Source organism: Carex rostrata, chromosome 33 (genome assembly GCF_964058835.1).
Source record: "Carex rostrata chromosome 33, lpCarRost1.2, whole genome shotgun sequence".
NCBI lineage: Eukaryota > Viridiplantae > Streptophyta > Magnoliopsida > Poales > Cyperaceae > Carex > Carex rostrata.
The window spans coordinates 1,218,005-1,241,955 of NC_135950.1; the positions used below are offsets into that span (position 1 = coordinate 1,218,005).

The window sequence follows — 23,951 nt, forward strand, 5'->3', positions numbered from 1 at the left end:
TCTATAGCTAGTTGTTTTACATTTTTTTTTTCCTAATTCAATCAATCACATACATATATGGGAGATAATGAATTGCATAGTGTTGTTTAATTGCAATTTGTTTTTATTTTATTTTTTTGTTTTGTTTTGTTTTACTGCTTCCTTCAGGATCATCTATTATGAAATGGGTTCTTTTGTATCCAGTTTCTTTGTTCCTTGTTGTGAACATCAGCACAAGTTTATTAACAATGGAAATCATAGTAATTAATAATGGAACTGTTCTTTCTAAATTATCGTTGAAGTAAGAAGCAAGACGCATTGATTTCTATTCTAAATTATCGTTGAAGCAAGAAATAAAAATTTAAACTTTAAATTAATATCTTGAAGAAAATATCACGAGTCTCCATAAGAAGGACATTATCTTAGTCACTAGATCAAGTAATTAAAAATGGTGTAATTGAATCCTCTTCAATCATGAATTATATATTAATCGATCAATACATATATAATATTGTAGAGACTGGTGAACTTTGATCGTAGCAAAACAACATAAAATAAAAATTTATGGTCACTCAGCATTGATTTGGATGCTGAAATTTACACGGAAAGGAATGCATATATAATATACAGCTGAAGTTTTTCCATGAAATTTTAGTCTACAAAGATTTCCATGAAATTTAAGTTTCCAAAGATACATCACTAACAAAGAAACTGTAAAATTAACATTATATGTTGTTTCAAGTGAGGAACTAATTATAATAGATTTAGTTTTGACTGTGATACTATTGACAATCTTCGGCTTTTACATGCACAAATACCATTAAAAGATAGATTACTTAGTAGTGGAGTTAATTAGAGCAGCTGTCATTTGTAATAACTAATAACTCATACAGGGATGTTTGGTACCATTCCCCTAATTTCTTTGAATGAAAAAGTATTGATTGAAGTTTTCCTCTTTTGACCTCTGCTTCCTCTACTCTCAATTAGAGCACAAACATATTGATTTATTATCATTCATTTTCTTTTCTTGGGCTTCAAATTCTTAATACTATCTTAATTGTCTTGGTGACATTTTGTTTATAGCCTTATTGTGACAAAAGTATAGTAAATTATAACCTTGAGCATTTTTTTTTTACTTTCAGGACTTGAGGTATCAAACACCAAGTCGCTCCCAATAATAATTTATAGTAAAATCTCGTCTCTATCACATTTGCATTTACTGTGGTTTTTTTTTTTTTTTTTTGAGAAACTAAAGGATTGCTTCTCTGCTGGGCCAATGCGACTAATATTAATAAAAGAATATCAGACCTTGTGTAGAACATATGTATAACATTGCTCTATATTTTCCTCCATCCTTTCTATGAACTACAAATACACATTATAAGAGGTTTCATCTGTAGAATATGGTCCTAATTGATTATGGGCAAGCTTGATTTTAACAAAAGGGGAGATTTTGAAATCAAGCTTAATTCCCAGTCAGTCAGTAATAGTTAATGGACATCATGACATTTAAAATCACTAAGAACCAACAAAATAATAAGCAAATATAAACACATTCCACATCAACCTGCATACAATCCCAAATTGAGTCTAACTTCAAATAAGCAGCTCATCACAAAAGCATTTGTAGTAGTGCTTTTGACAACATGATTCAGACAAAATTAAAATAATGAAAATGACTTCATTTGCGAGCTTGCCTCTTAGAGGAACGTTTCATTTACGAGCTTGAAATCAAGCTATGCAAAGTTATGAGCATTTCTATTACAAAATTTGATGCGATCATCCATGCTATTGTGGGTGCACCATATCAATGCCCATTGATTTGCTTTTCACATTTTCTAATAAAAAAGAATCCTATTTTTCTACATCTACTCAAAAAAACAGACCTTCCAGTTGAACAACCCTCATCCAAAATTAATGTAAACAAAAATTGATCAAATATAAAAGGGTTAAATTAACCAGAGCACTTTTCAGTTTTACCACTAAACTGATCAAAAATTGATTCAAGTGCTGAAAAGTGCCTCTATATTTAACTTGATGGATTTTTTTTTCCTAGATAGGGTTGCTTAATAATCTACCAAAAACCTCTATAGACTGGCTATACATACAGTTTGTCTGTTGATAATCTAGAATGTTCTAGAAGCTTCTGTAGTGTCATCTCATGTTACAACAGTGGGGCCGTCCAGTACGCAACTTTTCCCACATGCACAGCATCTGACGAGGTGACTGGTAGTGTGCTGTGAAGTAGTCATCTATGCAACCAAACTGACAGAATCTCACACTGTGTATGTATTCTACTGGTAGGGTTCTGTTGAATTGCTCGACCCACATCCCCATGCTCACATCCTCCATTTTAAACAACTGAGTTCTCACAAAATAACAAAAAATAAATACTATATAAAAATAAATATTTAATCAGACATCAGAAAACAGCAAAGAAAAGTTAGGAAGAAAATGGGTACCCTCAATTTACTATTCTCAAACTCCGACACGATATAATACGCAATGTCAGATGATACAACATAGCCTGGACCATTGGCATAGGGAGGATATTCTTCCTCTGGCCATTCCTACAATAATAAAATAAATAAATAATAAAAACAAATAAACAAATGAATGAATGATAGTAAGAGTTTGTGGTTACCTCATAAGTGACAGCCCATTTACCCTCTCGTAGAGGCTTGTGGTAGAAATTAATGTTACCAATATATAGGCTTTTATGGGCAGGTACTTTTCTGACCTCAGCCATCACGGATTCAAGCCTCACAAACGTATCATCATCACATTTCATTATGTACTTGGCAGAGACTGCATGAACCTGGTTGCATATAAGATCCAAGCTTTATTAAACAACGAAATAATCAGATATACACTCTTTAACATGGTATTTAAGAATTCCCAAACTACCCTTGTATAAAAAGAAAAGGGTTAGTGCTTGAACTTACACCATACTCGCAAATTGCAACAGTCTTTAGTACAACAAGATCGTAGCTGTCCAAAAAAGGCACTATTACTATGTCACCAAAATAATCAGCCTCTTTTTTCAGCTCCTCATTCACTTCTTTCCTCCCATGCTACTCCCATGGACCATAAAAAGCATTACAGGAAATGAATTAATCAAGACAAGCTAAAATAGCACTTCCTTTTTATTTTTTTTAGTAAAGAGGCTGTATAGAAGAACCTCAAAATATTATATGTATCCACAAAACACGGGAAACACCAAGAATACCGTATAGACATCAAAAGTTACATTTATAACCATGTTTCCCACATTCATTTAAACAAGGGAAGAAACACCACGAACTATTTATTTATTTCAAAAATAAAACCAGGAAAACAAAGACAAAGGTTCTGTATAACATCTATACTTATCCAGGGTTAAACTTGGTATACTGCAACTGTGTGAGGGCATTAAAACGGTGCATTTTTATTTCATTAATGCCTCACAGTATAATTTGCCACATCCACCTGAATTAACATTAGAGGGTCAAACAAATATAATAAAGAAATAAAAAAAATGGGAAACAGAATTAAGAATTACCATGGCAACAAAAAAGCGGGCCACAAAATACCGGGATTTCTGAGTGCCGGCCATCCAGGATTTCCTGACGGCCATGCGCTCTGCAAAGTGGTTCCCGGCTGAGAGAATGCCGATGAATAGCTCGACAGGCCCATCAGGGAGCGGCAGGGCCTTCCACTCTGGCGACATCTCAAGTTGTTTTTGAGGAGCAAAGCTCGGGTGAGATGTTGGCAAGGAGCCAGCAAATATAGACTGCACATCTATGTCGCCATTTAGTGATAAACCAGTTGCATCCTCTAGCACAAACCCCTATAATAAAAAGCATTAAAAGAAATGACACAAGGAAAAATCAAGAATGGTTGAACCCATGCCAGCAATTGTAAGAAAATACCGTTCGGTAAGGGAAAGAGGTGACGTGACGGCCATCGACATTTATATGGTAGCCTTCGAGACCAGCACTGAGGGTTAGAACAAACAGCTTCTCCTCGGCAAAAGGGTACGGCCAATCAATGGAGACTTTCTTGGTACGGCCGATGAGACGGTTCAGCCACCAACTTGTCTTGGACTCCTCTGACCTGTCATCGTCATCTCTGATCCATTTGTCGCACTTTACTAAGCCATCCACTGCACCACCAAAACTCAAGATTCAAAACCAAAATTGCAGCTATAGTGGGTAGTACCAGCAATGTTGGAGTTGGTTCTTCACAAGGAATCCACAATAACAAGAAAAATCAAGGCAAATTTCGGATCACGCGGTACCAAATTGGACCTTGTTTTGTTTAAATTTTAGTTAGTACTTAGTAGGGTGGGTTTAGATTGGTAAAGCCAGTGATAAAGTAGTGTAATTACCAGTTTCTTCATCGGCCCTGGATTTCCATCCTTCACATCTGAGAGCCTGACCCCACTGCATCCTGTAACAGGTGTTCATCTCGATTACAGGCTTGTTGCTCCAATCCCCTTTTAATCTAGGATTGAAATGAAGAATTCGTGGCGGATCCTCTCCATCCACAGTCTTCAACCCCTGCAACTCAAACATGAACTGAGAGACCATGATAGCCTTGTCTCCTTCCTTTAAAATAGTGATCTTCGGATCGTACTCTGGATGTGCAGCGAACGGGCGTGCTACTAACGTGATGTGGGACCCGAGTGTCAGGCCACAAGGGATCACCATAAGTCTACCATTAGAACCAAATTGAGCACCGCTGAGCACGACGGAATGGGGACACTGCTCTTCGGTTCGGTTTGTTGAGGAAGACGCGGAGGAAGGATGTTTGTTGAGGTGGTTATAGAGTTTGGTTCCGATGCGCCAGGCGTCTTTGGCGGTGCGGTGGAGGTAGGAGGAGGTGGTGTTGAGTTTGGAGAAATCGAGACCGGACACGCCGACACGGAGGGATTTGAGTTTGAGTGGTGGGATCGGGACAGATTCGAAAAGAGCACTTCTCATAGAGAAGGAACGATGATGATGATCGTTAGAGATGGAGAGGCGTGTAGAGAGAAAAGGGAATTCGAAGAAGAAAACGAGGAAGAGGTAGACAAGGGCGAGGGACGCCAGAAGCTGCAGCGATCGCCTCGTCCCTTTTCTCATTCTCATGGCCTGCCTGCCTGCCTGCTGCGTGCTGCCTATACTATGAATTAATAAATTAATGAAATAAATCATCGACCGCGACCGACGATTGACGAAAGAGGTGCCGCTGCTGGAATTCCTTTCCTCTGAGATATCTCAAACTTTGCGGAAAATTTTGACCGTTTAAATAAGTTCTGCACGAATCTCAAAGCACAAATAATACAGGCCCCTGCGCTATCACCGAATAGACACCGGACACGTTGGTCACGCAAAAGTTGAGATATCTCCCGCTGCTTCCTATTGTGGGTCCGGATACTCTAAAGTAACACAATTTTTGAGTTTATATCCGGACCGTCCGATTCGAATCCGGTCAATCCGATCCAAGGTAGAGTGCCGGGGCTCTTTTAATCTGACGGCTCGATTTAAATCGGATGGTCCAGATATGAACTCAAAAATTGAGTTACTTTAGATGATCTGAACTCCCTAGTGCCTATACTATAAATTAATAGATCGGCGAACAAGTCTCCTAGCATAGAAAAAGTTACGACCACAAAGAGATTGGAAATTAATATTATGAAAACATTGAGTCAGATAAAGAAATGAAATCATGTCAAGCACAATCCAAATTGAAGAATAATAAAATCAAGATGTTTAATTTCTGTTCATAGAACAATCCAATGTAGCCAAGAATAAGAAAAATATGAGTCCTAAAAAATAAGAAAATAATGAAAATAATAGAAATTGGTGACTTTACCACTTCTTTCAAAAATAAATAAATTATAATATAAAATTCAGAGGAGAAATACGTAACTTTGAACTTTTTGAAGGGTATTAATGAAATTTCCCTTTTTTTAAGGGTTGACCAAAATCTATCTACGACTCTTACGGATCCCACAGTGAAAGTCACAGTCAAAGTCAAAGTCACAGACAAAGATTGCCCCAGGAGCTCTTTGCGGGCCCAGATGTCAGATGTCAGTGACTTTGACTGGCCCGAGGAGCTCTTGAAAAAAAAAATGAAAATGCGGCTCATATTTTTGACCGTGCTGGTACCTCAATATCTGAATCGACTCGGCATTTTCTGATGCAGCAATTTTTTACAGTAGGAAGTAATTAAATAAATAAATATATAAAGGCGTTAATCCCATTTTGAGGATGTTATGTGAAAAATAATACAATAACTTCAGGAAGAAATGTCCAGGCAGCAATTCGATCCTCTATTCTAGCAACAATTTCATCCTTCACACGAAAACCAATCACTTGCGCATCAGAATTGATTAATTAACAAACAAAAATAAATATCAGAATTAATAAGAACATGCTGGAACTGGTACGAACCTCACTCGTAATGCTTTCACCCGATTCGTTATCAGCTACTGTTGATTTTACCAATTTCTTCTTTCCTACATAAACATTTGGATGCACTAGAGAATAGCTAGAATAGCTACTGTTGAGAATAGGAGGTTAATAATAGTTATAATAGCTAGAGTAGAACTAGGGTGTTCTTAAGCTCACCAAAGTGTTTGGTGAGCTTGACTCTAAAACCCATCAAATCGATTTCAAATGACGAATCCGAACCGTTAGAACCCGCCTACCTTACGTGTGATGCGTCTACATGTGAAATTTTTAAACATTTGAATTAGTTTAGTATAAAGTCAATCGGTCAAAATTAGAAGGTTAATAAATTAATTTTAGTGCATTCATTTTTTGAACGTTTTTTGACCGCTTGACTTTATACTAAATTAATTCGAATGTTTAAAAATTTCACATGTAGACGCATCACACGTAAGGTAGGCGGGTTTCAACGGTTCGGATTCGTCATTTGAAATTGATTTGATGGGTTTTAGAGTCAAGCTCACCAAACACTTTGGTGAGCTTAAGAGCACCCTAGTTCTACTCATAATAGCTACTATTTAAGAATAGCGCTAACTCAAAGCTACTCAGAATGTTGTTTGAATTGAATATTTAGAATAGCGAGAACAACGATTGAACATTTGAGAGAGTAGTTTGCTATTCCATGTTTTTGTAGGAATAGCGAGAACAACGCTATTCTCACTGTTCCTGAGTATGTTTGAATGGACCGGAATAGCACTGTTCTTGCTGTTCTCACTATTCTCGCTATTCTCGCTGTTCCCACTATTCTCACTGTTCCTTCACGAGTATGTTTGGATGGATCGGAAACCCCTTGTACAAAAATATCCTGAAAAAAAAGAAAAAAAAATCCACAATTCTTTACTTTATGAATTTCTATTGTGAGAAGTGATATCATAAAAAAAACATACATACCTAGGTTTCCAAGAGATTTGCACAACATTGGTCGGATCAAATTGAACGGAATTCATCTTCTTTTCCTCTTATTTAAGAACAGGAATGAAGAAAATTAAACACAAGGCTTTATTTACATATACATAATAATATTTTATTTTAAGAATATGTGTGAGTTTCTAAAATATGATCCTATATTTGACCTGTATTGAGGCTCAAACATGATCTAAAAAATGATAGAGTCATGTACCAAAGACCTTACGAGCTACTCACACATATTCTTAAAACAAGGTTTCACTAGCATCATTTTGAACTGCTAAACAAAATGCATGTCGACAGAGTATTCAGTATACCATTTTCACATCCAACACTAAACAACACACAAAAAAAACAACAACATCAGCACTCAATCATCAGTTAACCACAAAAATCTAAACAAAAAAACAAAAATGTAAACATCCAAGGCATCGTATTTTTGTTTTTAAATTTATTTATTTTTACTTAAGGCCCAATTGGCCCGTATATGCAATTGGGCCATATGACCCAAATCACAAACGACCGATATCATCTAAGGTCACCATTTTTATTAGAGTTATCTTTCTCACATTCAAACTTGAACAAATTTTGACAAGCTATTATCATCTCGTCCAAAAATGTTACTTAAATGTGAAAGGCGATCAAATAAATTTCTAACAAATGAAACAAACATGATGGAACGGAGGGTTATGATTTTTGCTATCTTTTTGTAACCGATTGTTTTGCTTTCTCCTAATTTTTTTTTTTTTTTTTTTTATACAAGTGGAATCCCACTGATTTCCATTAATATAACGAAAGCCTTTTACAATGTTTATGAGACCAGTACCAAATACAAAACAAAAGAAATAACATCTACCTAACATGTCATCAAGATAATACCATCACATGAACAAAAACAACAGACAACATTCAACAAAACATAACAAGAAAAGTATCACAGGTCACAGCTGAACCTAAACAGATTATGTGAAAAGAACCCTGGAATAATAAAATTCACAAAACCAGCAAAATATCCACTTCTTTATCTATCTCAGCTGAACTTTAAGTAGTTTATACGAAAAGAACTCTGTAATAAAAAGATTCACACAAACAGCAAAATACTTCACTTCTTCATCCACCACTGGTAGCATTACTTTCTTCTAATGCAAATATGGGAGAGTTCTGGTCTCTTAGTGCTTTTTTTTTTTTTGCAAACTTCTAATTTTTTATATATATTTTTTTTCTTTTTATTGCTTCCTTCAGGGCTTATCTATTATGAAATGGGTTCTTTTGTATCCAGTTTTCTTTGTTCCTCGTTGTGCATATGTTAATTAACAATGGAAATCAAATTAATTAATACTGGAACTGTTCTTTCTAAGCCAAAAGAAAATAACAACAATGCCTTTTTTTTTTAATAGTGTATTCTTCTAGCAATCAATTGTTCCTTTTGATACAATACATTTTGTAATTCAGTCGTTGCCAGAATTAACCACATAAATTAATTATATTGTTAATCAACAATTGTTTAAGCAAATAATAAAAAGAAAACTGATATAAATGCAACCTACTTGTTGCATTGCTTAAGCAATACATAGGAACTAAAGATCAAAGTTCTACAATTCTCCATTAATAGAAGAAGACCAAAAAAACAAAAAAATAAATAAAAATATACATCCCATACAGAATCAAATGAACTGAGTAACACTAAATAGCATGAACATGTTTAAAATCCAATTTAAACAGCTTTCGGAAGTAAAAGAAGTATCAGTAAGCCCCTATAAAACAAGACACATCTCACATAAGCCCCCTACAAACATAAATTATATACCACCAATGCAATCTACTCACATTTTTCTTCAAATAACACTGAAGTGCTCTTCCCCTCTCCCTCAATTCATAGAATTTAGAGTTTATAGAAATCAGTTTCCTATAACAAATTCTGAGCAGAAGCCGGGGCGAGATTAACATTCCCAATGCCATTATTATTGTTATTGTTAGCATTCTCCGAATTTGCCACATCAGCACTGGCATGGTGCACAAACTCCTCAGGTGACAAGTGGGTCCCATGGCAGGCACACACAATGCGAAGCTGCTCTTTGGCAGGGCCATACCTGTAGGTAACACCCGATATGGTTTTTGCATTGGGACCTGACCCGGTAGTGGTGACCCAAGGCAGATCCGGGCGTGAACCTGACCCCCCAAACTGTATCTCTGACCCAATGCCACGCCTTATCGGGCCCTTATTCTCTTGTGGATTTGGATTAGGGTTTTCTTGTGGTTTTGAGAGGTAGGTTTGGCTATGACTTGTATTAGGGTTTTGTTTAATGTCAGGGTGGGAAGAGGATGACGCGGCTTCTTTGTTTGGTTCTTGGGTTTTTTTGTCAAATGCAACAACCTGTGATGATGTATAGGATGCTTGTACCGATCCTTCAGTATAATATTAAAAGAAACAAGATGTCAACAAGGCATCGGCAAAATAATAACTGAGCCTAGTTAACTATTAAAGAAGTCGGGCTGAGAAAGATTTAAACTTTGAAATAACTGTCCAATTGAGTTTGGTTATTGTACTTTTCATAAAAATGTGTTTTATGATATGAATGAATCACACACACACACACACACAGAATTAAAGAGATTACCTTGAGATTTTCTTTCATCCTCTTCCATGTTAGTGCGATATGGCCATACTGGGCTAGTTTCAAGTGTAGGAATTTGCACCGAATTATAACCAAATGCCAACTGTCTCTCCCTTGCTGACAGCTGCACCAGACAATATCACAGTTCAAAAATTTAATTTGGATTTCTTAATTCTGACTCAATTAAGGCAATGTCACATTAAACGATCACTTACGTTGTTCACATTTACCATGTTATTGTTATTATTGTTATTCATGGTATGAAATGAGATAGGGACGCCAGAGGGAAAATGAGTTACAGTAACTCCAGTTGCAGTTGTGCCCCCTTTAATATCACTTGGCTTGTAGTTTGACCCATCTGTCGAATCAGACTCCGCCACATCATCATTCTCCCCTACGGACCCGTCGCCAGTATTAATAGAAAGATGCGAGCTCTTGGTCAAATCAATAATAACTGAATTTGAATTTTCAATTCCTTTGTGCTTTTTTGGAACATTTACTTCATCTGATATCAATTCATGGGTTTGTTTGCTATTGTTTTGGAACATGTTAGTGAATGAAAATTCAGCTGTGCTAGGAGTGCAGTTTCGGCTTGAGCTCCCTTCATCAGGTTTAGGGTTTGAAGAAGAAGTGTCAGAGACTTTCTTAGAGTTTGATTTGGGCCCACCAAGAGAGAGACCCAAGCTCAGTTCAAGTCCATTTTCGTCATCCATTTTACAACTGCATCATTCAAATTTTGATTAACAAGTAGAATGCAAATTTACACAGTGACGCCTTAACTTTTTTTAAAAGTTTGGTCATAGACTCATACCAAGTCCTATTTCCTTTTTTCTTTAAATAGTTCCATGTTTGGTTGTGCCATAAGTCATGGAATAAGTACCTCATTCTGCACTTATGCTGCCAAACATGGATAAAGTGTGATGGAATAGTATAGCATAAGAAATAACTTATGCCGTCATAAATTAACCCACCTATTTAGGTCACATAACTTATGACGCGTCTCTCCTCTTAAATTAACCCACCTATTCATGTTTAACCAATGATGTAGCTTTAACCCACAACCAAACAAGAATATCTTATGCCATCATAACTTGGAATAAGCAACTTATTTTTGTTTTTTGACTTGAGAATAAGCAACTTATGCCATCATAACTTTAACCCACAACCAAACATGGCCTATTATTTAGGTTCATATACCAATTTGAACAAATCATGAAAGTTTAGAGAACTCATAGCACAATAGTAAACAAATTTTCATTATGAATTATCAACTCTTAGTTAGGGTTATTCAAAGTGAACCATGAAAGACAAATTAAGTATGCAATAAAAATGGCAGATTGGTACTCGCATTCTCACATTTAACATGAACAAAAAATAGGGGATTACATAGCTTACCCTACCAAAAACAAATTTTTTTTTTCTGTTGTTTGTAAATACCTTATTTGAAATTAGGATCTATCTATCAGCAGCGCAGGATCGGATTCTCGGGCGATTTTCGAAACCAACTGGACTCGTTTTAGGCGAAAAACCCTTGAATCGGAAGTAACTTTCTACTGATTGAGTTTTCAGAGTAAACCTTTTACCGATTGTGGAGAGGTCGATTGGATTGTCGATCGGGAAAGAGATTGGGGGAAGAAAGACAGTGTGATGTGAAGTATTATGTTTTGATAGATAATTAAGAGGATGGAGAAGATGGGTCTGTCGGCTCATAAGAATTTAACAGAGTGGTTTTAGCTTCATGCAGTGCACGAACTAACGAATCAAACGACAATGTATATGGTTTGTGCGCTGCATAAAACTATAATTGCTCTGTAAATAGCATTAGAGATTTGTTGGACCAGCTGCTAATTTTTATTCCTGTTATTTAATTAAATATTTTTTTGTTTTATTGAGTCAGTATTTTATGTCTTCAATTATTTATTAATTAAAGAAAATTTACATATTTGACAAATAATTATTTTATAGTTAATAATAGACATTGGGAAATTGCATTGACCATATGGTCCATATCTACAACTCTTGAGCGGGGTGCAGCTAAAGGGGGACAGGTTGATGAGTCTTTATTTATGTTTTTATCTAATTCTGTTGCTCTCCATTTGAAACAAATGGAATTTATGTTCCAGTTTTAAGCAGTTTTTCTCAATTTGATAATTTTTTTTATTGATAGTAGATTTTGTCTTCCATTGACCTAGTAAAAACACAACCAATTATTGAATCCTAAGATAATATAATTAATTAGAAGAATTTTAAAATACAAAAACAGAATTATCCTTAAATATTAAAACAAAAATTTGTTGCAAACTTTTTAGTTTATACATCTGTCAACTGTTTTTCCATTTACAATATAAGTTTAAAATTTACATAGTATTTACTACACATAGACTTTCATAACATATTAACATACAAATCAACTACGACATTAGCATATTTTATCTAAGTACCAAATTAGTCTATTGATTAGTTTGAGTTTAATTAAAAATTGTTGAATAGATTAACCTCGTGAATGTAACTCATGTGTTTTGGTAGGAACTAAAATAAATATTGAAAAACCAATAATTTTTCTAACCTAAGTATCAAACAAATCTATTATGAATTTTATAAGCGCTCATTTACATCTCTACGAAGGTAGGATTCACAATTAACTGTACAAGTTTACAGATCCAATAAAAATAATTTATCATTATATTGAATATTTTGATTGAAAATACATACACATGCTGGTGATCTTACAACGCTTACTTAAATAATTCTGATTAAAATAACCGAATTTCAGAATTTTACTTATTCAATGGTAAGGAAATTAAATGGCATTGGATGTGTCCATTCCACAAAAAATGGAGAGAAAACATTTATTATTATTTGTCAGGAGCACGTGGATTTCGTGAGCACTGTCCGGGTCTCCGTTCTTATCAACATCAAATCATAAATTTGCCTTTCGTTTTTCCCACTCGTGTGAATTGCCAAAGGCAAGTTAATAAGGGTTCCGACACGTTTCATCTATTAATGACAGACACGGAGCACTGTGAAATTATGGACGTCAGCCGACAGCTGCATATGATAAATAGACACGCGACACGGCACAATCACCCTGTATGGGCTATCGTGGACTTGTAGTTCTGGAGGTTATTGGGCTTTCTCCGGAGTAATAAATGGGCTTAATTGGGTTACATGGGTCAAAATGCATAACCTTTTACCTACCTATTATAATTTTTTTTTTATAAACCATAAATAGAAAAACAGATTTTAGGAAACTAATTTAATTAGTTAGTTTTATTAAAAAAAAACCACAAGTGTAGAATAGATTTAGTGCTCGGCAATTTAAGGAAAACTATCTAAAAAATAAATTTTGTGCCAAATTTATGCATGGAAATCATTTGAATGTTGTGGTCTGCATTCATGTGCATAGTGGTCGTATTTTTAGAAACTTTCAATATAAAATAATATAAACTGAATAAACAAAATATTTTCAAGGGTACGTAGCTCATGGAAATAAAATATCTCAGTACTTTCATCTTATTTCCATGCGCATGGTACGAGGTATTTTCATGGACTTTCAATAAAATATAATATTTGATCTGTTTGGAGGGTCAAAAGTCATGCAAAATTATTTCCAAGAACGGATAGGAAATATTTTCATGGGCGGACAACAGGGATTTCCATTCGCTACTAGTTCTATGAGCCTACAGTTGAAAATTATCACTACTAGAATTTCCAGTAATGACAACGGTAGGATTGGGCTTGTTGCAACGGCTTACCCTTGCTATAGGTCCCAAAAACGCCATTTGCAAGCGCTACGCTTGCAATAACTACCGTTGCTTTAAACCTCCATGCAAATACTCAATTTCTGACTTTTTGCAAGCGCTTACGCTTGCTAAAACATTTCCCTAGACTTTCCGCAAGGGCAGCCGTTGCAAAAAGGCACGCTTGCAAAAACTTTGTCCCGCATGGGCAACTGAGTATTAGCAAGCATATGTATCGTAGGCCCCACTTAGTATTTGCAAGGATGTCCCTCGTGGGTCCCACCTAGTTATTAGCAAGGATATCATTTGTGGGTCCCACTTATTATTTGCAAGGATGTCATGCATGGGTTCCACCAGATTATTAGCAAGGTTAACAAACGTGGGCCCCACCTGACTATTTGCAAAGACATCATTAATACTTTTTGCATGCTCTAATTCTATAATCTTCCCTCATTGTACCAATCTGGTACCACCCCGATACCAACCCAACAAGCTGTTACAATTCCATTGAACCAAATTTACATAAACACATTGAAATATAGAGATAACATTTAATAAACATTAATCAACATAGTACAATTATCATACATTGTACCAATCTAAATTACAACAACGGTACTAAATGAACTTTTAAATATGCAAAAAATACATCGACCACCCATTAACAATTTTTACAAAATAAATTACAGTCAAGAAATTAGTTGCATAATTCTGAAATTTTCCATTAGCACCAATCATCAGAAGCAGCATTTAAGAACGCTCAAGATAGTCTTTGCAATTAGATACCTAATGAAATAAACAATCAAAATATTAAATACAGATCAAACAAATTCATATAGAAAAAAAAATCAATTTTAATTGGGTATTTGTATAAAACAGATCAAACAATGATCTTGGTGCATTTGTAATTTTAAACAATTTTAGCATAAAACAGATCAAATAGATGAACAGATCAAACTTCAATTTTATTCCTATATATGAAACATAGTGAAGCCTGTGACATTGCAATTTCAATTTATCCCCTATTATGACATGTCTAAAAAAAAGTACTCGTTGATTTTATATCAACCCAGTTATGACATTTTGAATAGTAGTAATAATGAATGTATTGTACATAACTGAAACATTGCAATTTCAGAGCGTATGAGCCTGTGTAGGGATAAATTTACATACTAGCCAATATGAAGCATGCTCTTGGGTTAATTTTGCAGCAAAACCCCGAAAGCCTCCTTGATATGTATATATATGAGTTGTTTGTCCTTTCTCTGAAAATAATGATGGACAATCCAATATCACTGATTTATCTCTAAACTTTTAGAATTGGATTCTAAGTGCTAAAAGTGACATCACTGATATATATCTTTTATAAGATAAAATTTTTAATTGAACCTTATTAAATGAACAAAGACAACATATTTTCTTCTTTTACCTTCTATTGTGACAGAAGCAAGCATGTGATTGTCATGGTTCAATGAATCATCAAGGGTACCAACTTCATTTCCTTCTTTTGTAGCACTTTCCATATAAATCACATAAACCTTGTGTTTCAAGAAAAATAATGAATGTTAATTAAGTAGAGAAATGATAAAGATCTGAGTAATTCTGAATACAAAAATCATCATAGACACTTGGGTACCAAATTAGCATATTATGTACTTGGTAATGAATATACTAAAGAAAACAAATAATTGAAGTAAGTCAATAATTGCTCTCTTCAATAAGCAAATATGTACCTGACCTTCCGCGTACCTAAATCTTTCCTGTCAAATTAAAAAATATGTAGCATCAACCAACATGCATATTAGTCAGTACGTTAAATTGTTTTTGGGGATTAGTTTAAGTGCAAAAGATGTGCACTGATTTTAATAAAAATTAATACTAGTAATGCACTTATGATGAAATGATATAGACCCAAATTAACTATCATAATATTAACCGAAGCACACTAATTAATCAACATCTAGTAAAACTAATGAAATCATGCATGCCACAGGGCTTAGATTAACAGTAATGAGCAAATGAAACAAAAGACAGTATACACTGCGTGCCTTTACTCAGTTCATGACTTGCAAGTAATAACCAACCAAAAACACAAAGTTTCACACCCTTTTTATACTTTCACCATCAATTTCGAAACCTATATGAACAAAAACCTAAATTACAAAACCCTAAATTACAAAACCTAAGTGAACAAAACTACATACCTATCCCTCCGATGGGTACGATCTCCGACCGATTGAGCCTTCAATCTCTGACAGATTGAGTGGTCGATAGAGGCGGGACAGGTTAGAGACGGAGGTCCGAGCGGCGGTAGAGATAGAGTGGTTTGAGACGGAGGTCGATCGGTTGGCTTTGCTTAGAGAGAGAGAAGAGAGGGTGGTGAGGTTAGTTGCGGCTGCGTCTGAGGAAGAAATCGTAGCAGCTGAGGGAGAGGGGTTTTTCTTAGAGAGGGAGAAAAAGGGTTTCTAGGGTTTTTCATATTTGGACTTTCAAAAAACGCTAAGTCCTACACAGAAGGCTCTCTGTAACTCATTCTACCCTTTACTCCCCTCCGTTTTTTGCCTGAGTTAATATACAATTAGCGGTACTAAGTATAGCCGCCTGATCAATGTTGCACGAATCCTGAAAGATAGATAGCCTTCCCGATGGGGCAGATTTCTACTTGATGGATGGTATTACCTAAGAGAAAATGTCCCCAAGTAATTGATCTACTAAAATGGAGGCCTCCTTTTAAATCTGAACACTTAATCACACATCAGAGGGCTCTCATTAACCCAGTAGCAAATTAGATAATAATTGCACACCAAATTATATGCACAAAATTCCAAAAAATGAAAAACTAAATTTTACCATATTATGTGAACAAAATATACATACACATATAAAATTTATACAATTTCATTATTATTTGGCTCTTGTCTTAGTGTCATTAAATATGGACCGTGCATTTTCACTTGTCAAATCCACAATTGATTTTTCTTGAAATGATTCAAAGTTAACTTTTAAATGATCAAGGGAGAACTCTTAACAAACACAATATAAATGATTTTGAATTTGGTTATGTCTAAGCTTCGATCCGTCGTGATTTGATTATGGCCATTCGATGGCATGATATTCCGTAAGCTTGATGGATGTGAAAATCAACGTAAATTTTGACAAAATTTTTACACAGACAAATTAAGCTAGTAATCTTTAATTGTAACGGTTCCGATCGGCCAATTTCATAGGTGTTTGTTTCTTTCTTCATTAGCTTGCACGATTGTTGTTGTTATTGCATGACAAGTGTAGAGCATATGAGTTGCTAACACAATATGCATGTACTAACATACTAATTTATGTGTCTAAATCACTTATTAAGACGTAAAAACACGATTTAACATTCACTATCCTGTAAATTTGACTAATAATATTTTTCAATCATTTTTTTCAACACACAGAATTCCAATTTTCTTCATTAATTAGAAAATTTCACATCTCATGCAAATAACCAATAATAAATAATGATCAAATAGTCATGGCATGTACAACTATAATTAAAATCACAAAATATAATTATTACATCTTTTACTAAATTAATATCACATGTACAAATATATATATATTCTTACAAATGCACATGTAATTATACTAAACTCCACTTATTATTATTCTGGAGCATATCTTACTGATCCAGGGGCCCCAGAAATTACTGGCCAGTAGGCACCAGACACGTGTCATGCAAAAATAATAACCAAATTTGCTGTTCCCGGGCGCTGTATTTCAATTCCCTCTCAAATTGGGGGGTTCTTAATAACAGAGCACTTTTGATTTAATGCAGCACCTTACATTTATAATTTATATATACAAATCATTGTCGACAAACTAAAGGAAGAAAGAAACTCGCTGTCAATAACATAACTTAGAAAAAAAAAATTCCCCCCTTCGTAGCCAGCGAAATCTCTCCGAGGGTTTGTTCCTCTCAGGTATTGCTCGTTCCACCCTTAACTTCACGATTTGAGATTAAATCTCCAACGGATTTGAGATTCGGGCTAGCGCGGGGATCCTCCATTAAAGGGCTTTGAGATTCTTGAAGTGGAAAAAGAAGGTCTTGATATACTAATTTGGGGAAGAAGGTATTATCAGGTCACGTAGAGGTTGTGAATTCCGAAATCCTTCCCCTCATTTTCTTGATATACTAATTTGGGGAAGAAGGTATTATCAGGTCACGTAGAGGTCTTGATATACTAATTAAAGGGCTTTGTAGTACTTTAGCCGCCTCCATCTCATTTCGACTAAAATCCACCTCTTTTCCTCTTTCCTTTAGGTCACGACTTAGCCGTCTCTGAATCACTCTCGCCAATAAATTGACCGCAAACAAGGAGGTAGATTCTGTCAGGCCTAAAAGTGCGATTTTTTCTTCTTCTTGTAGGGGAATAAACTCGATAGAGGTAAACTTTTCTCTTTTCGGTTCTTATTTTGGTGTTCTAGTTGTGTATTTGTGTGAATTTTGATAAAACCCGAGGCTTGAGTATATTGAGTTGGTAATTTGAGATAAACGCCTTGATGGTTTGTACAATTAGGACCTAAGAGAGGAGGAACAATATAGTCCAGTAGGTGGGTGTGAGATCAGATGAAGAGAGAACGGTAAGATCAAGGCCCAATATATTATGTTTTATGTTGTTTGTGAAATTAGTTGGTTTTTTTGTGCTGAAGTTGTTTGTGAAAATGAGTGAACAAAATAAAATAAAAAAATGATCGGTTTGTTTGCTTTCATGCTTACCACACTTGACTCATGTAGGAAATAGCCAACCATACACCAATAACTTATCAAGTATAATTCAGTGACCAAAATTTGGCAATTCAATTTCATCAATCTAGGCTAACAATGTGTTGCACATAAGGTATTTGTGAAAATGCCTAAATGGGAAGAAGTGTTATGTATACATTTAAAACTAAAAACAGGTTGAAGCTGACATTTTTTCTTAGTGTTTGTATAGCTAGTTTTGGTTATCTAGTCTAAGTTTCTTCTTCATTTGTTAGTGTTGGGAATTTTCTGTGTTACCGGTACCATTCTTCGATAGTGATATGGGTCAGATAGTGTATATGTTTCATATATGCAGGTCCTTTGTTGTTTCGTAATTCATAATCTAGACTTTTCAATATCAAAAGAAAGATTGCATTTCTCTGTATTTACAAATAGTTAAGCCATGCTGCCGCATTAATTCTTGCATGGCAGTTGGTAAAGATAATCTTTACTTGCATGGAGGCACAGTGGAGTTTAAAGATAGAAAGATTACACTAAAGATCAAACTATCATCTACAATGTAAGGGTCTATTATGATAATATACATTTTTTAGGACAAATTCTATTATTTTAAGTGAAAACTAGACCTAATTTTGAAATGGTTTTTAGGCTGTGCTTCAGGCCCATAAAAATATCATATCTTCCCTGCGCCCAGGGTTAAATTGTCTAACGGAGCCTTGGTATCTGCTTAGTAAGGTAACTTGAGATTTATGTCAAATTGATTTTGTTGAAACGTTTTTGTAGTAGTCACAGTAAAGTAGATCACATTTGAAGCTTGTTGGTTTAATTGAAATTATTTTTTATACAGGATATTGAATGATCAGTATTTCAGAAACAATCACTTGAGGTGATTCCAAGTAGGTATGCCCTTATTTGTCTTCAAAATATATTTTACTTTGTTGAATTTATAATTCTTCATACATATCATTGTTGTATATTCATAGTCATTTAAGTGGGTATATGCCTCTAGAGTTGTTATTTGTTGCAAGCAGAGAACTATGGGTTTAATAGGAAGTTTGCACTAGAAACTTTTGTTCTAAAAACCAGCTTTCACATATGCTCCAAAATTACAAAAACTATTGAACTTTTAAGTTATTGTATGCTGCTCTAAGCTTATGGTTAAATGAAATTTTTGGCCTGACCGGTACCTCTGTGGTAAGTAATTAGATGGTAATTAGATGGTAATTAGATGGGTCATGAGGCTATTGATGGAGCAAGTAGTCATGATGAATAATTTTACCAAAAATAAAAATTAATATATATAGTAGGTACTAAATGGAAATTAGAAATTTATCTAGTAACATTAAAACTTTACTGTTTTGAAATTATTGTTTCTTTCTATACAATTTAAGTCACTTTTATTTTCTTGTATGTTTGCAGTTTGAGAGCACATGGAAAAAGCAGTCTCTTGCACCATTTATATTGTTGTTCATTCTATTTTTTTTAAAGTTACTAATTTCTTTTGTTTGATATTTTTGTTTGATAAAAAAATATCAATATATGTGTATCTTTTGTGATATAAATTTGTATTATAATTTCTTCTCTGAAAAAAATAATTAAAGTTTCTGTTGCTATGATTTATATTTATATTTACCATTCAAATAATAAAGTCTCTCTATCTAGGAATTAAAAGTATTTATACTTCTACAATAGAATAATATAAAATAATCTTAATAACATTTGCAAGGGTAGCTCATGCAAATAGTTAGAACCTTTACAATAAAATAATATAAACAAATTCAAAAAAACATTTGCAACGGTGCCGCTTACAAATAGATAGGACATTCACAATAAAATATTATAAACAACATCTTAAAAACTTTTGCAACGGTGACTCTTGCAAATAATAAGGTCTTTTCGAATATAATAATATAAAAACTTACACTAAAAACATTTGCAACGGTGCCGCTTGCAAATAGTAACAACCTTCACAATAAAATAATATAAATAGAATTCTTAAAATTATTTGCAACGGTGGCCCTTGTAACTAATGTGTTTGGGGTGGGTCTTATTAATTGCAAAGGGGAATAGGAGACATTAGCAAGGGTCAATAGGAGACATTAGTAAGCGTGATTATTTGTAAGGGAATACCGTTGCAACTATATTAATTTAATCATAAAAAATCAGAAACTCAATTTCTATTGCAAGGGCCCTTCATACGTTTGCTAATACCACTTAGTACCGTTGCCATTACTGGGAATTCTAGTAGTGTATTAATGGTATAAGAAAAGACGATTTTATTTCTATGAACCCTTTCTCCGTTTGAAAATAACATTTGCTCCCCTTGTAAAAAATGAAAATTCTAGTAATATATATACTTAGCAAAGGTTAATTTTAATTTTTTTTTTTTTGATAAAAGTGGTGTATACCACCTGTTTCCATAGAAACGCAAATGTTCTTACAAACCATTTATAGAGTTCAAAAACAGATAACTACTACATATATGAATCTTCCTAATTGTGAAGCAATTAGGAGATATCTAATAAAGCAAAGGAAATAGTTTGTTTAGGCACTACATAAGTCCAATTATAAAACAACTGAGACAACTACTCAGAAAGTGAAACTAGAAAGTAGCAGGTGAACTGGTATAAGAAGAACTTGGTTGACCAGGGGGGTTGGTAGATGAGAGGAATGCAGCATCAATCGCATCACATTCAGCTCTGTCTCGCAGGTAGTCAAAAAGGTCTGACTCCTCGAGTCCAAGACAAGGATCTTCCTCGGAATTCCAAGTATTGCTTTAATTCCTCTTTCGATGTATCGGTCTCCGAGAGGATTATAATGCCTGTCTAAGACAAAGAAGAGGTATCCATGGGAATTACTAAGGTTAGTTTGAAAAAAGAATCATCCAAGTTATTTTTACACCAGTACGAAGTAAGTGAGATTATTTTTTATCCTGTTGTAGCAGCTGAAGGTATTAAAGAGCAAAGTTTAATTAATAAACAACATGGAGAGATGGAGGAAAGTAACTTCTCCAACGAGAATATTAATCATAGGAACTACTAATAACAGAGTGCAAATTTGAAAAATAAGTCCAAGGTTGCAAGATTAATTTGCGGAACAATTATGGTTAGCAGTGCACTTGTTTCAATGCTTGTTATGAGTTGTTTAAATTGGAAAAGTAGTCCATTGACTGGTGCTGTCATATAATTAGAGGGTCTTTTTCTTATATTGTTGGTGGCCTTAATTTCAATGGTAAGCCAGAATTTTGATTTGTGATCTGAATTCAAAGATTGTGTATTTGGTGGACTGAGGAATATTGGATGTTGACAGTTTTTTATATTAATTAATAGAGGCGGGATCTACTTATATTATTTTTTAGTGATACTGAATAACACTCTATATTTTTAAAGTTTTCAAAGTTTAAACAGTCGATTCAAACCATTCAGCATGATGAATATATTAAAATGTACTTGCAGAACAAATTATATATTTTTTTGCAATATTTTTACTATTTATTAATTATTTTACAAAATTGTTGTTTTCAGACTATTGATTTTTTGTACCCATATTAAAAACATAACAGGCCAGGGTTAGTTCCACCTCTTAAATAATTAAATGATCATCATATTAAAAACAAAACCAAAACCAAAACCAAAACCAAAACCAAAACCAAAACCAAAACCAAAACCAAAACCAATACCAAAACCAAAACCAAAACCAAGACCAAAATCCTAATTAAATTATAAATCGTAACACAAACCAAACAAATCCAACTGGATGTATTGCATGCATGGTATTAATCCAAGAATATGCTGATTGAGGTAGCCAATATTTAACTGTCCGATTTTATTGATTCTATTTCAAATTAAAGCCAAAAAAAAAAGTTAACTATTTACTATTTTAAACGATGTATAATAACACAATTCGTCAAAAATATTAGCCAATTACCAACCCATCAAATATTATATGTGGAAAAATTGAATAAACAAACGCTGTCATTAGGGTGAAAACGGAGCGGATAGTGGTAAAATCATATTCATAATTTATTTTTATTTTTATTTTTTAGATACGGATATGGATAGAGATCTGGATCATATTGGATATTTATTAAAATAATATTAAAAAATGTTAAAGTTCATAATATTTATTTAATTATAATGGTGAATAATATAATTTTTTATAATATTATATTAAAATATATAGTATATATCTACTATTTTGATACGGATAATTGAAATGTAAAATCATATCAGTATCCTTATCCACACGAATATTCAGATATCAGATATTCACATCTAAGTTTTCAAATACAGATCGAATACAGATCGGATATTATATATTCATACCGTTTTCACCCTTAGTTGTTAGGATTGTGTTGAAAAATCGCCATTTTGGCAGAACGTACAATTCTAATTCAAAAAATGAACTAAATTTTGGTCAACATCGATCTTTTTTACTCAAGAGTCAAGACTGATGTGTGAAGGAATATAACAGGATAGTTGCTGGTAATTACGATTTTCACCAAATTTGGGTTCGTATTTTGAATCAGAATTGTACACCGTGCCTACCAAATGGCGATTTTTCAAATTTGAGGTGTCATGCACCGTTTAGAAAATTAGTTTGTTTCATAAAAAATGACTGTTGTCGAAGATAAAATTACAGATATTGTTATTTTCAAAGAAATGATTAATTATTACCGACAAAAATATTTGCGAGGGTCAGGGTACCGATATTGTTAAGTAATTTTATCCTCACAAATAATTGTTGTATATATATATATATATAGTAAACTAGGGTGTTTTTAAGTTCACCAAACTTCTTGGTAAACTCAAATCTAAAACTCATTGAATTGGCTTCAAATAACAGATCCGAACCGTTAAAACCCGTCTACCTTACGAGCGATGCGTCTATATGTAAAAAAAGAGGAGGGTTCAAATGCCCCCATTTTTTGTGCCTCCACCATGCCTCCATTTTTTAAAACTTTAATAACTCAAAATTTAGAACTTAAAAGTCAAAATAAAATCGTTAGATGTGATCTATCTTATTTTCTCTATGTGTTCATAAAAAATTATCACATTTCAATTTTGTTTTTATGTGAATCAATGAGTTCAAAAATCAACGTCTAGAAATCATCCAAATTAGTACGTTTTTTACAAGAGCTCTTGATGACAACCAAAATAAAATTGAAATGTCATAATTTTTTACACGTGCATAGATAAAATGATATAGATCATATCCAATGGTTTTATTTTGACTTTTAAGTTTTAAATTTTGAATTATTCAAGTTTTAAAAAATGGAGGTATGGTGGAGGCACAAAAAATGGAGGCATTTGAACCCTCCTCGTAAAAAAATATAATTTTGAAATTAATTTTGCATAGAATCAAGTGGGCAAAAAATATTCAAAAAATGAATGCATTAAAATTAATTTATTAACCTTCTAATTTTGATCGCTTGACTTTATACTAAATTAATTCAAATATTTAAAATTTTCACATGTAGACACATCACTCG

At 33.9% G+C, this 23,951-nt stretch overlaps 2 protein-coding genes and 1 long non-coding RNA gene across 4 annotated transcripts; 1 reads left to right on the plus strand and 2 right to left on the minus strand.

Moving 5' to 3' along the window:
- Nucleotides 1–1,872: 1,872 nt before the first annotated feature.
- LOC144548481 (hydroxyproline O-galactosyltransferase GALT6-like) lies at nt 1,873–5,177 on the minus strand. The gene is made up of 7 exons (XM_078297167.1): nt 4,349–5,177; nt 3,891–4,123; nt 3,521–3,808; nt 2,925–3,053; nt 2,624–2,797; nt 2,442–2,549; nt 1,873–2,340 (listed from the first exon to the last, which is right to left on the minus strand). The coding sequence occupies exons 1-7, from the start codon at nt 5,154–5,156 to the stop codon at nt 2,134–2,136; spliced, it is 1,947 nt and encodes a 648-aa protein (XP_078153293.1). The 5' UTR covers nt 5,157–5,177; the 3' UTR covers nt 1,873–2,133.
- Nucleotides 5,178–9,060: 3,883 nt separating this feature from the next.
- On the minus strand, nt 9,061–11,636 carry NINJA (Putative interactor of JAZ). Of its 2 annotated transcripts, none has more exons than XM_078297329.1 (4): nt 11,414–11,636; nt 10,182–10,696; nt 9,980–10,093; nt 9,061–9,767 (listed from the first exon to the last, which is right to left on the minus strand). In XM_078297329.1, the coding sequence occupies exons 2-4, from the start codon at nt 10,687–10,689 to the stop codon at nt 9,268–9,270; spliced, it is 1,122 nt and encodes a 373-aa protein (XP_078153455.1). In that variant the 5' UTR covers nt 10,690–10,696; nt 11,414–11,636; the 3' UTR covers nt 9,061–9,267. The 2 variants fall into 2 exon arrangements, with proteins under 2 accessions (XP_078153455.1, XP_078153456.1); XM_078297330.1 differs by having other exon boundaries at nt 9,980–10,100; nt 10,201–10,696; nt 11,414–11,579.
- Nucleotides 11,637–19,120: 7,484 nt separating this feature from the next.
- On the plus strand, nt 19,121–19,971 carry LOC144548450 (uncharacterized). The gene is made up of 3 exons (XR_013509356.1): nt 19,121–19,195; nt 19,308–19,360; nt 19,880–19,971. It is a non-coding gene; the product is annotated as an uncharacterized LOC144548450 (long non-coding RNA).
- Nucleotides 19,972–23,951: the final 3,980 nt, after the last annotated feature.